Below are 12854 nucleotides of genomic sequence, written 5' to 3' on the forward strand. Positions count from 1 at the left end.
TTCCATTTCTGGCTTTCCACCTCCTATGCTTTGCTCCATGGCAGCCCTGATGCTACCAGCCTGTCCAAACCACATGGTTTTCTGATAGAGAGAGAGAAAGTCCCAACAGGATCTCTGAACTTTTCCTGATTCTTTTGGTCAGCAGCCAACAAACATTTTAAAATGTATTTAATTATGCAGGGCTAATGCCTGAGAGGTGAGATGCAGTCACAGCCTGGGATGCAGTTAACATCTGAAACAGAGGATGCTCAGATCCATTTTGGATTCCTATTTATAGATCAAGCTTAAATCTAACATAAACATGTTGATTGGCTTTAACAAGTAATGCTCTGCCCCAGGCTGGAGACATGGCCCTGTACAAGCTGTAAGGAACATATTTAAAAATAAATTCAAGCCCTCATCATCTCTTAGTTTGTCCTTGCTTGGCCAATTCTGCTAACTTGTTTTTAAAGGACTTTTTTGGACTTTTAGTGGAGAAAGTGAAAGATTTCTGCAGGGGAAGAGATCTGTGAAATTATTCTAAGGCTTTGCTGTACATTTTAAGTCCTCTCCTTTCATCTGGAATTGTACATTAAATCAATCTGTTGACTCTTGGCAGATTCATTGTTTCCCTAAGCAGTAAATCAAAGATGCTACATTTCATTGTTTCTTACAAGTTCTCGAAAGCCCTTCTTCCTTTCCTTTGGATGAGATGCTCACGATTTTCTTTAGAGCCAGAATTTATGTTCAATATTTAGAGTCTTGTCATTCCCTTTTCTCTTTTCTCTCCCTGCCTTGAAGCAGAGTCCACCTCAGGTAATTGCAGCTTTTATTCCCAGTGTGAGTAATCTCACACACTTGCTTTCTAATTACTGCCTGCACAAAGTGAAGGCATCACAGATTCACAAATTACCTCAGCCAGGTAGTCAGCTCTCTTTACAACCACAGAATTAAAGAATCAAAAAAGAATCAAAAAATAAGTCCCAGCTCCTCAGAGGAATTACAAAGTCTATAAAAATCTCTGGACAGCAAGACCAAGCCCACAGTGCCCCTCCAATGCCCCATGCCAGAGCTGGTGCTAAACTGCTGATACTGCTGCCACAATTATGCACAGACATCTTGTAAATATGCAAGAAAATAGCTAAATATGGTTATTTATGCATGCAATAAGCAGCTATGAAAGGCAAAGGAAATGTGCAATTGCCTGTGCATGTGCTTCTGAAAGCCAGGCTTCAGTGCTCAGTGGAAAAACAATTCTCTCTAGGCTCCTATTTATGGCAAGAGGAAATTTTCGGTGAATTAAATCAAATTAAGAGCTATCCCTTTATGCTGAACGAAATGAATAGGAAATATGTGTATATATAGATGCAGGGCACAGAAACAATCCCAGCCCAGGCCGGGGTAACCCTGTCCTTTCCCGGGCCAGCTCTAGGTGTCACTGTGGGAGCTGCATGCGATGCGATGGGATGGGATGGGATGGGATGGGATGGGATGGGATGGGAAGGGATGGGATGGGATGGGATGGGATGGGATGGGATGGGATGGGATGGGATGGGATGGGATGGGATGGGATGGGATGGGATGGGATGGGATGGGATGGGATGGGATGGGAAGGGATGGGATGCTCCCTCCCACCCAGGGATTTGTTCCATTTAAACTTCAACATCAAGAAAATGTCACCTTGGTGCTCCCTGCTCCTGGGAATTGCTTCTGTCACCGTTTTCATTTTGAAACCCCACTGCACACGGCAGAGTGGTGTGAGTGGTGCTGGCAGATGTGGGGGCTCAGCCTGCTCCCCACTCCCACCCATAAATAATGCAGGGTGAGCAGAGAAATCACAGCGTGGCCAGGAATGCTGCTCTGCTGCAGCTTGGATCTAATTACTGCAGGTATCAGGCAAATCATCTAATTCTATTAGAGCCAGAGTAAATCTGAACACTGGCAAGAAACTGGATAAAGCCATATCCCATTTCACCTAATGCATGTAACCCTGTATATTTAATTGTCCTGCTTGCTAAAAGGAGCCTGAAGACCAGGCATTATCAAGGTTTCAATTTATTTTATACTCCTAACTTGACATCTTTCCAGCTGCCTTGAAAAGAAAAAAAACAACCCAGCAAAAATTGACCATAAGGAAAAAAACCACCAAGGCTAATTAGAAGATAAGCAGGAATATGCAAAGAATGTAACAGCCCTATAAATGTCCTTTGGTCAAAAATATTACTCTTTATTAATCAGCTTACATGCTTTTGAATCCCTCTGCTGTTCTGCAGTAAATCTGAAAACTGGCAGGAATTACTTTAAAACATGTATTTTTAAACATCCAAAGAATTTGCAACATAAGAGAAGTTGCATTGTGCAAAAAGTAATTAAAAAATGTGTATTAGCAATATGCTCTTTATTTCTTCGCAAGCTGACAAAGCTCCTGGATCCCCACACGGTCAGGCAGTGTATGCTAACACCAAAATTCAGATCCTGGCATCTCCATATTGGCAAAAGTCCCCTCCCATTTCCATATACTTGATTTTAGATTGGGATTTATGTGTAGGAATCATTCCCTGTCAGTTCCCATAGCGGCCAACAACACCACCAAATACATCTCGTGGTTTAATTTATGGAAATTATCCTGATTCATTGCTAGAAACCATGGCTCTGTGTTTTTGTTAGAGGCATAAGAGGCCCTACCATGCTCTTAAGAGCCTTGTTCAAACATTAACAGAGACAATCCCAAAGGGACTTGCTAATAGCAACCATAAATCTTCCCCTGTGCTCCCATGGCCCTTTCCCCCCATTGATCAGAAAGTTCCATCAAGATCAGAATTAATGGAAAGCCCATGGTACATCTGTATGACACATTAGTGAAATCATGGCCCCAGGGAAGCCAATGGCAGAAACTTCCACTGTCGTCACCAGGGTCAGGATCTCACTCCCATTTTTTATGATAACAATTCTTTGCTGCTGGGCCAGCTGAAGCAGGGAGAGGTGAAGCCACATGCCCAGAAACACAAGTGAACACCGAGTCCAGAAGATCAAGTGAAGAGTGAGCACTAAACTACTATTTTTGCTCTTATCTCCCTTTTTTCCAGCTTTTATGTCCCTAATCCACCTCAGCCACCCCCTGCTCTGCAGGATGGACAGATTCCATGGCTCGAGCACTGCTGGATTTGCTGCAGACCTCTCCTCCTGCACAGACAGTGCAGCTGAGCTCTGGACTGCTGGGGAGGTGAGCAAAGATCAATACTCAGCAGCCATGTGGTACAAACTGCTGCAGACAGTGCTCTTTGTGCAAACCTCAAGGGATGGCTCTGTTGGCATCACCTCTGCCCTCTGGGGACAGCCTGGGCACTGCTCTGTGTCTGGACAGGGATGGGCACAGGCTGCATCTGTGGATGTGCCCAAGGAGCAATGTTCACTCACATGTTACGAAGGGCTGGCTCAATCCCCATTTGCGTGTACCACCAATATTCCAAAAATTGGTGGGTATTGAGGTGTAAGGTCAGGAAAGGTGAGGGCTGTGTCTGGGGGAAAATCACCCAGGTTGTGTCCATACAGTGCCCTCATCACCCTCCAGTGCAGAACAGAGGAGCATGGGCAGTCTGCTGCTACCCGCAGTGTCACCTCTGAGCTGGGGAAGGGAAAACACATAATGGGCTTAATGGGCAAACATGACCCCCTAATGAACCTGATCCAGACTTTTGGGGACAGAAAACCCATCACAGGTTAATAAACAAGCCCATGTTTGTCCTCTTTCCTGAGCTACAAGTCCACTGGACCCTTGAATCCAACATGTGGGATGGCACCTGGGTACCACAAATGCTTTATTCAAAGTGCTGCTCCAGCAGAGCTGTGCACTGAGCACAGCCAAGATTCACTGGGCTGAAGGTCTCCTGTGGCATCCTGCACTTTACACCTACTCCATCCCAACCAGCTAAATCAGCCCACTGCTGATGACCAAGGATCTCCTTTATTCCTGCTCAGCAGCTGCTGTGATTCACACAATGGAAACTGTAAACCTTCGGGCTGCTTGAGCTATTCTTGCCCAGACCGTTTCCTGCTGAAGCCAGGGGAATTTTTGCCTTGCAGGGTTAAAGACCTGCTGACCTCATCCCACGGTGCCAGCATACCATCAGCACTTTCACAGAGCTCCTGCTATTTCATCCCTCTGAAAGGGACTTTACAACTTTGTGGTCAGCACAAGTAACTCCATTTTCTGCCTGCTGGATGGAAAGCACTGCCTGTGCTGCAACTCCCTGCCTCTGGAAACCATGGGGTGTGCACTTGTTTAGTATCCCAGGGCTTTCATCTGAGGTTGTGACATTTCTTTCCCTGTGCAGCTACACAGTTAATTCAAGAAGACACACGTTGCCATTAAACAACCCTGCAGAAAAGCCCCGAACGGTGTCACCTTGTTTAACCAGAGCCACAGGCTGACATGGGCACATCCCTGTTGAGGATTTAGAGGCAGAGCAAACAGATCTGAGCTCTGCTCATGAGGAGGCTGCCCTGCCTGGAGCTGCTTGCCATGCCTGGGGAAGCTGCAGCTCCTGCAGCCGCAGAGCCCGCGGTGCCACCGCAGCCACTGCAGGGCAGCCTCTCCTCCCCTGGCAAGGCAGGGCTGCCAGGCACAGCCTTGTAAGCAATAATCAGCCAGAAATACAAATCTAGCTGCTGTCTGCTTCCTGCCATCCCCCCTTCTTTTTGTTTCTGTCAGCGCATTTATTTTAAATAACTGAAGAGGGCACTTTCAGCCTGGTCGTGACTAAAGGATCTCTGACACAAATGGGGTTTGCCTCGCTGGCAGACTTGGCAATTATTCAGGTAATACAGAGCTGGAATTATCTCTTTGTGTTTAGCAGGGAAAATGAGCAGGGAAGTCGGAAAGCAAAGTTGCAGGGATGCTGGAGAGAAGCCATGCAAAATATCAATACTCAAACAGCAGTGACATCCTGAACAAAGAGCAAATAATGATAAAAAAATAGCATATATCCAAACATACCAACACTGGTTATCTTTTGGGAGACAAGGTCTTGCAGTAAAGCCTCAATTGCAGGATTATGTCTGGAATACAGCTCGTACCGATTAATGCCAATGTGGAATTTTAACCAGTTTGGGTAGGAGTCTATGGAGGTCTCTCCAGTTGGCAAAAATTCTTCATGATGATCTTCATTTTGCCTAACACCAAAAAAAAAAAAAGAAAAAAGAGCAAGAAAAAAACCCAAAGTTGAGGAGAAGGAAATAATATTACAGTTTGTAGCACTCATCAAGAAACAGGGCTTCAAAATGTGACAACTTGGAAAGGCAAAGAGCTGCAGAAGGGAGAGAGATCCTGGGTTCCTCCCTGCACCAGGAGCCTTCTCTCACCTGGGACCAGTGGGGAGATGGATTCCCACTTCCCCTCATGCTCACTGACTTAAATACCCATGAAAGTCAGGAGCAAGACTCAGAGAGGCATCACTGAGAAGGGCAGAGGCCCTTCTATAGCAGAAACACAGAGCTCAAGTTTTACCTTGTGTTTACGTTGCATTATGCTGCACACAGCTTTTACAGGTCTGACTCAAATATCGGCATCATCCTGAACCTTTATTTAACAGGGGACATGGGGCAGAAAACCAAGATTTCAGCAGAACCTGAGCTGTGGTACCCAATGCACCCCTCCCCTGCTCCTTCTTAAAGAAGGATAATGAGAGAAACTGCATCACTCTGAACTGGCTGCTAAAGAAGAATTGGCTGATCTTGCCCCTCCCTGAGCAGTAGGAACCTACTACAGCAAAGAATTAACTAAAATGTTCACTACCTTCTGAAATTCACTTTAGTTCTGCGAACCTTGGCTGCAGCCACTAAGGAAAATATGTACAACAGGCAGCTGCATTGTGGATATCATGTTGATTTCACTCTTCGCCCACTGAACAGACTAACCCATATTTTGATCCAGAGTTCTCTGTGTTTACAGTCATCTCCAGATGTTCAGGCATTTGTGACTTTTTTTTTTTCTTTCTTTTTCTTTCAGAGAACCCAAAACTTTCCAGGTTATTTCCCTTCACAGTCAGTTAGGATTATTAGATGGAATGGGCCTGGACAATTCACATGCTCATAGGGCGGAAATCAGAATTATTTATCCTCTCTTTCTAAAGGTTTAGATCATGCTGGCTGCTCTGCAGCTTGACAGAGCTTTTGCACGGTACAATGCAGCTGTTTAAACATTACAATGTCAGTGTGTTTGGAAGAGGGTGCTGTTGTATTAGACAACCCTTTTGATTTTTCAGTCATTGAATTTCTCAGCATTTCTTAAGAGCCAACAGGGCATACGATTCACAGAGGCAACTGACTGCTTTGAAGGCTGGAGAGCAGTGGAGGTGCAGGGCGCTGGGAATTAATTGAGGATGAAAAATGTAGCCCAGATCAGATCCTGAAAGCGGAAATACCTGCCAGGATGAATGCCTTTGTGGCACTCGAGCCTGCTTTGGACAAAAGTTAATGTATTACTGTCTGGCCTCACTGCTCAGCCCCTTCACCTCTGGGTGGGAGACTGGGAGGGTGCTGGAGAGGAAGGCTCGCTGAGAGCTCACCCTCTTCCTCACACCGTTCTGGCAGCACCTTCCCCGGCTGCAGCTGCAGATGGGGCAGACTGACCCCTTGGCCTCAGCGCTCCAGCGCTGCCGCGCTCCCGTGTTTATTCTGTATTTTGGGGCATTTCTTTTCCGAAGGAACACGACTGGACGAGCCTGTGAACGGCTGCTCTTTTTCCCGGTGACCCCGAAACGCTCCGTGCTTATTCTGTATTTTGGGGCATTTATTTTCCCAAGGAACACAACCGGGCGAGCATGTGAAGGGTTTCTCTTTTTCCTGGTGACCCCGAAACGCTCTGTGTTTATTCTGTATTTCAGGGCATTTATTTTCTGAAGGAACACAACCGGGCGAGCACGTGAACGGTTGCTCTTTTTACCGGTGACCCCCAAACCCCTCTGCCCGCTTCCACCCTAAAGCCACGACACCCTAAATCCCGCATTCCCACGGAAGGGGGACGCGCCACGTCGCCACCCGCGGTCCCACTCACCACTCGGGCTGCTCGGCCGCCCGCGGGTTGAACCTGATGTCGCTGTTGACATTGAAGAGGAGGTCGCCGTCGGCCAGCGGGGGCAGGGCGGCGCGGTACAGCGGGTGCTCGAAGAGCGCGGCCAGCGGGGCGGCGTTGCCGGCGGGGGGCGGCGGGCGCGGCGCCCCGGGGCCGATCAAGCGCCGCGCCCTCCCCGCCGCCGCCGCCGCCGCCGCCGCGCCCCCGCCGCCCGCGCCGCCCGCCGCCCGCTCCGCCGCCGCCTCCCGCGACTGCGACGAGAGGTTGGAGGCCGGCTCGGCGCTGAAGTCCTGCAGGATCCGCAGCGTGTGCTTGCTGGGCCAGCGCGGCGCGGCGGCGCGGGGCGGCGCGGCGGCGGGCGGCGGGCAGGAGCAGCCCGGGCGGCTCTCGGGGCCGCGGCGCTCCAGGCGCGGCAGCAGGTCGATCATGATGTGCATGGTGCAGGCGACGAGGAAAACCATCAGGATGAGCACCCGGAACTTGCGGACCAGGAGCATTTTCATGGCCGGGGCGGCTGATGAATTACCGGGGGAGGGGGAGGGAGGGGAGGCGGCGGACAGAGCCCCCCCGGGTCGGGAAGCGAGCGATCAAGTCAATAAAGTTACCTCCATAGGCGCCGGGAAATAAACAGGCTAAACCCGATAGGTCCTCATGTCTCAGTATCATCAAGAACTTGGGAAGGGGGAGGGAAAAAAAATATAAAAGAGAAAAAAAAAAAATTAAAAAAAAAAAAAGGAGCTCCGGACCGAGCCTTTAAAATCAACAGGAAAACAATGCCAGCGGCATGGTAATATAGAAAGCCATCTGTTCACGATTTCTCCCTCTTTTTATTACAGGGATCACAACAAACAGAGAAAACTGGCTCTCGGAGAGAAACCGGCATCAGACACAGTGGCCGATTAAATAAAATTTTTAAAAAAATGGAGAGGAGGAAGGGGAAAAGAAAAATATTAAGAAAACCTGTGCAGAAAGGCGACAGAAGAAAAAAAATCATCCATAATATTTGGCTGTGCTGGAAACGCTGACTCCTTTCCCTTGGATTTGAGCAGTGATGCAGCAGAAGCGCTCCCCGCTCGCTCTCGCTCCCTCTCTTCTCTCAGACTCTTTAAGAACATTGGCTGGAAAATCATTTTCTTAGAGCGGTTCCAGTTTCTTCATCCATCGCGTCCAGTGCTTGGGAGAGATTAGTAAGTTCAACTGAGATCGAGTCTGGGTGGCTGCTGTATCCGAGCTGGGCTTGTGCTTTGGCTTGGGTTGGTTTTTTTTGGCTGCAAAACTGTCTGATGGCACAACTGCAACATAAAGGTTAAATATGGCACAGAAAAAAAAAAAAAAAAGAGGGGGGAGAAGGAAGGATTAGAGGAAAGAAACTAATATAAATCAGTAGAGGTTCTTTTTAGCGAAGAGGTCTTTGATCTCTGCTGGGTCTTACAGATCTTTCTTTTAAAGAGAGAGAGAATGGAAGAGAGAAGGGGGGGAGAGAAGGAAAAGGGGGAGAGATCTTTGGCAGGTGCAGAGTGAAAACCTCTTTCAGCTACACTGAATTCTGGAGACTGGTTGGACTAGTAGCTCTGCAGCTCCAGCTTTCAGTGGGTGTGTTAAATATTATGAGCGAGCCATGATTCCTGCCTTCCTCACGTCATAGTTAGGAGATTGGCTAAATAAACGCTACAGTGATAGTAACAGGAAAACCTCAACCAAAAGAGAGTTTTTTTCCCTCCTCTCCTCCCTCCTTCCCACCCCCTCCCCTCCTTTTCATTCTACTGCAGCTCCAACTGGGGCAAGGAGAGGGCGTCTGTTCCACAAAGGTTTGGGGGGAAAAAATATATATATATATAAAGGGGAAAAGGAGAGAAGCGGTAGAGGAGAGAGGGATCGGCAGGAGCAGCACAGCGGAGCAGCAGCGCGGTGTGTGTGTATGTGTGTGTGCCAAGGCTGGCATCGCCAGTGGCGCATTCATTGCCCGCTGCGCTCTGCCCCGCCCGGCAAGGGCAGCCCGGGCAGCCGCTCCGCTGCCCCTCTGCCCACCCCGAGATCCCCCAAGCGGGGGTGATAACCCGGCAGCGAGCTGCCCTCCCTCCTGCTGGCTCCGTGCCTGGTGGCACAGCGGGCTGATGGAAGGGTGGCCATGGGGCCAGCACAGCCCCGAGAGCGCTGCTGGCAGCGCTCCGACAGCGAGGGCACTCAGGAGGAAGGAACGAGCTGTTCCTGGTTCTTCAGGTGATCAGGCATGGATGCTCAGAACTGGCAGAATCAGGCAGGAACTCGGATTTCTGTCTTTGGCCAGCGTTGTCCTGCATTCTGTGATCCATAGCAGGGCTCCAACAGCTGCTGAGTTGGGCTGTAGGACTGAGAAGGATGAAGTGCTTACCCCGACCCACCACCACCTTTCCACAGAATCATCTCAATGCTGAATGTGGCAGTCCATTTTTCCCTGAATTAAACCACATCAGAGTATTTCCTTTCCTTAAAAACTCTTTCCTTACCCACCAGGCTCCATCCAGCACTGTTCCCTCACTGGCACTTCTGCAGAGTCCCGTGCTTTGCACTCCTCTGGAGCACATCCATGCAGTGTTAGTGTCACCCTGTTTTGCACATGGGAAATCGCTGGCTTTCCAGCAGGAAAAAACAGATTGATGAACCAAAAAAAAAAAAAAAAAACCAACCCAAAAAACCAAAAAAAACCCCTCCAAAACCAAAACACCTAACAGGATTATGATCCTATAGACTGCTCTGCACCTTTGTGGAGAGACAAAACTTGCTGTCCTAGAGAGACCTTGTGGTCGCAGGGTTCAGAGGTACAACTGGATCCTTCAAGTACGGGTGTACTCAGTCACAGAAACACATTTTGCTACAGAGCCAGAAGCAAGGCTTTCTGGTTTTTTCCACCTTTTTTCACCAAGATCAGCTTGGATAAAGGCTGTCTGGACATTGACTACGTGGCTGATGGCAGCGAGGGGTGAGTGCAGGGTAAGTGGTTCCCTGTGTATCACTTAAGTTACACTCTGCTGTGGTTTTTTAAGGAGTTCTGGGGGAGCTGTTTGCAGCGCTTCAAGCGAGGATAGATAAAATAACACATTATCTCCTTTAGCAAGGCACAGTAGAATTTGTAAGTTGCAAATTTTGGCTACATTTTCTTAGTGTTGGCTCTACTAAAACTAAGGCCTGTGGTGTTAGAAGAGGGTGAAACTGAACAGCTCTGAGGCGAAAGTTGCAAATTACTTAAATGAGTTCTTTAAGTTAAAGTTGTTTGAATTTACTTTACAGTAAAAGAACATTGTGTCAAACATGTTGTAACTCCTTGTGTAAGAGCTTTGTAATGAAAGGGAGACTGGCTTTGAAATATAATGCAAACAACTAGATGTAGTTAATTACATGACTTTCAAGAGGTGAAAATGACAATACTGTGAAAAAGTAACTAATTCCTCTAAACAACATGTTTTTGTTTTCATCAGTGTGACCTTTAGTGCACATTGGCTATTTAGTTAAGTATGGTTTCATCTAAATTGTGTCTGCCTGTAAACTGAATCTCCCTGTCTCCCACAAGCTGTTTATTCCTTGAGCCTTTTCAACATTTGAGTTTTATCTCAGGATGTGAGATTGATAGATGTACTGTATTCTGTTCTGTAACTGGCCTTTGTGGACAAGTTTTGCTTGGACCAAAGTGCCTCAGAGATGTGAATAAAAGAGTGAAAGGGCTGTCTTATGTCTCTGTATTTTTTTCTTGACTTCAGTATCTACAAATGCCTTCAGCCACTGATGGGTCATCTGTGAAATGAGATGTACTGGCAGGTTGGTGAACTCTGGCAGAGAGTGAGCCTGTAGCTTTGCTTTGGACAATGGGAAATGCATATTTCCTTGTTCCCTGAGCCTTTCTTCCCCTGTCCTGAAGGCTGGTAATGCTTAGCACCAGCAGTGTGTTCCAGCCCCTCTGTGCCTCTCAGCTGTGCTGATTGGTGCAGCCCAGGGGATGCAGCCAGAGCTCAGCTGGCTCTTCCCAAACCCTGTGGGCTCCCCTGTATCCCATCTCACAAGGAGGATGCCAACACACCTGTTTTCTTATGTGAAGAGCACAGCCCTGCTCCTGTCCTGCAGTCACTGTGCCCTCTCACCTCTCTAAATCATCAGTCTGGGGACACAGAATTAGTGCCAAGGTCACATTTGCATTCCATGGGGCTGGCAGAGAGCCTGGGGTTCTGGCCAGGGGGATGGGAACAGAAGGATCTGCTGGCTTGGGAGGGCTGAGGTGGCTGTGGTCAGGAAGCCACGGATTGTTGGTGTGTGAAACCACTGGGAGAAGTCAGGAGTGGGCTGCAGGGCAGGATAGCCTGGAAATTGGGCAGCAGGCAGGCTCAGGGACCAGGTCTGAGGTTTTCCAAGGCTGGTGCAGCCTCCCAGGACAACCTCATGGGCAAATGTGGGCTTGGTACAAGATTTTGTGCTTGTGCTGGGATCTGGGGTTTCAGTGATTCACCCCTGCTAGGGAAGATTTCTCTTTTTCTGCTGCAAGGAAGAAATGGGGATTTGTGTCCCTACATTCCTGCCCAGGTACTGTGAGACCCTGGCCCCTTCGCTTCCAGTGCAAGTGCAATATTTGCATGCAAGTTACCACCTCTGGCTTCAAATATTTGCCTTCAAGACTTGCCTTCAAGACTTGCCTTCAAGACCCAAAATTTTTGGTAACTGCTGATTATTGTTCAAACAAGCTTATAAGTACCAAACTTGTGTGCATAGAGCCACAGGGTTTTTGTAATCATGACTGATTTGGACAGCTGTTAGAAGATAGTTGTTTATCATTTAGTTTTCCAAGTTGATTTGGTCTTAGTAAAGAATATTTAAATATTTCTCCTTCACTAAACTCTACACCTTCATATGGAATTCCAGTATATGGCAAAGAGCTTTCTATTTCTGCTGTGCTGTGTGTTGGACCAGCATTACCCCTGTAATTTCTGGCATTATGTAAACAAGAAAATAATAAGTTCCTAATGGAATATTATGACATCAATAAGTCATTGCATACAGCTCATTTCCATAATATAAATGAAATCAAGTCATTCACATCAGCTCTTTATTTTATTTTTGGTCATTGAATTAAAATCTTTCTTTTATTGAAGTACTTGAATGTTATTGGGAATTTCACATTGAATTGCTACAATCACAAGCCAGGATTGCTTTGGATCTAACAGGCTCCTTAATTTGGTATTACAGATTGGCATTCAGCACTTCTTTGCATGTTCTACCCTTGCTTTTATTTGATAATACAATCAAGAATTCAGGAGGCGTTACTGTCGTACGTCCTGGCATTTCTTCATTGTTCTGCGCATGAATTAATACCTTATCTGCTGCTGAAATCTGGGTAGATGTTTATTTTCCCCATTTTTGCCTGCCTGCCTGGCTGAGCAGTGACAATGGTCAGTGTACGTGACAGTGTGTTCAGGTGAATAAATGAAGCATGGTTTGGGGTGGGCAAACATCCCCAGCTATTATTTTCTGCTATAACGGTTTACAGCCTTCTGATGTAAAGCCTGAATGCAGCAGGGCAAGCTGTAAGTCAGGCCTGATTGCACATTTTGAATCAGTGTAATATTTTTATTGTTACTTGTAATGGCAAAATGGATTTTCCTTCCTGAGAGCCTCTGTCTGTGATGCTGGAAGTCCTGAGGGCATCACAAGCCTTGCCTGGCCCCTGTGGCCTTGCTGCCCAGGGTGCTCTTCCTGCTCTCCCTCTCCTTCCTCCCTCTGAAGATTCATGTGCTGACCTAATTTATTGGTGCTTTGCCTTATAAACACAGATTACACTGGC

The 12854-nt window shown here is 47.5% G+C and overlaps 1 protein-coding gene across 2 annotated transcripts in view; it reads right to left on the reverse strand.

Annotated features, from left to right (window-relative positions):
- Positions 1 to 8592, reverse strand: part of FAM20C (FAM20C golgi associated secretory pathway kinase) — a 56216-nt gene extending 47624 nt beyond the window's left edge. The window contains exons 1-3 of one of the 2 annotated variants that reach the window (XM_059484513.1): positions 8012 to 8592; positions 7034 to 7723; positions 4976 to 5151 (exon numbers count right to left, since the gene is read on the reverse strand). In XM_059484513.1, the coding sequence (XP_059340496.1) occupies positions 4976 to 5151; positions 7034 to 7554 (697 nt within the window). In that variant the 5' untranslated portion in view covers positions 7555 to 7723; positions 8012 to 8592. Of the gene's footprint in view, positions 1 to 4975; positions 5152 to 7033 lie in introns of both variants that reach the window. The other variant, XM_059484512.1, reaches the window with a different exon arrangement.
- Between the last annotated feature and the right edge of the window lie 4262 nt (positions 8593 to 12854).

The sequence above is a fragment of the Ammospiza nelsoni genome, chromosome 17 (genome assembly GCF_027579445.1).
Source record: "Ammospiza nelsoni isolate bAmmNel1 chromosome 17, bAmmNel1.pri, whole genome shotgun sequence".
NCBI lineage: Eukaryota > Metazoa > Chordata > Aves > Passeriformes > Passerellidae > Ammospiza > Ammospiza nelsoni.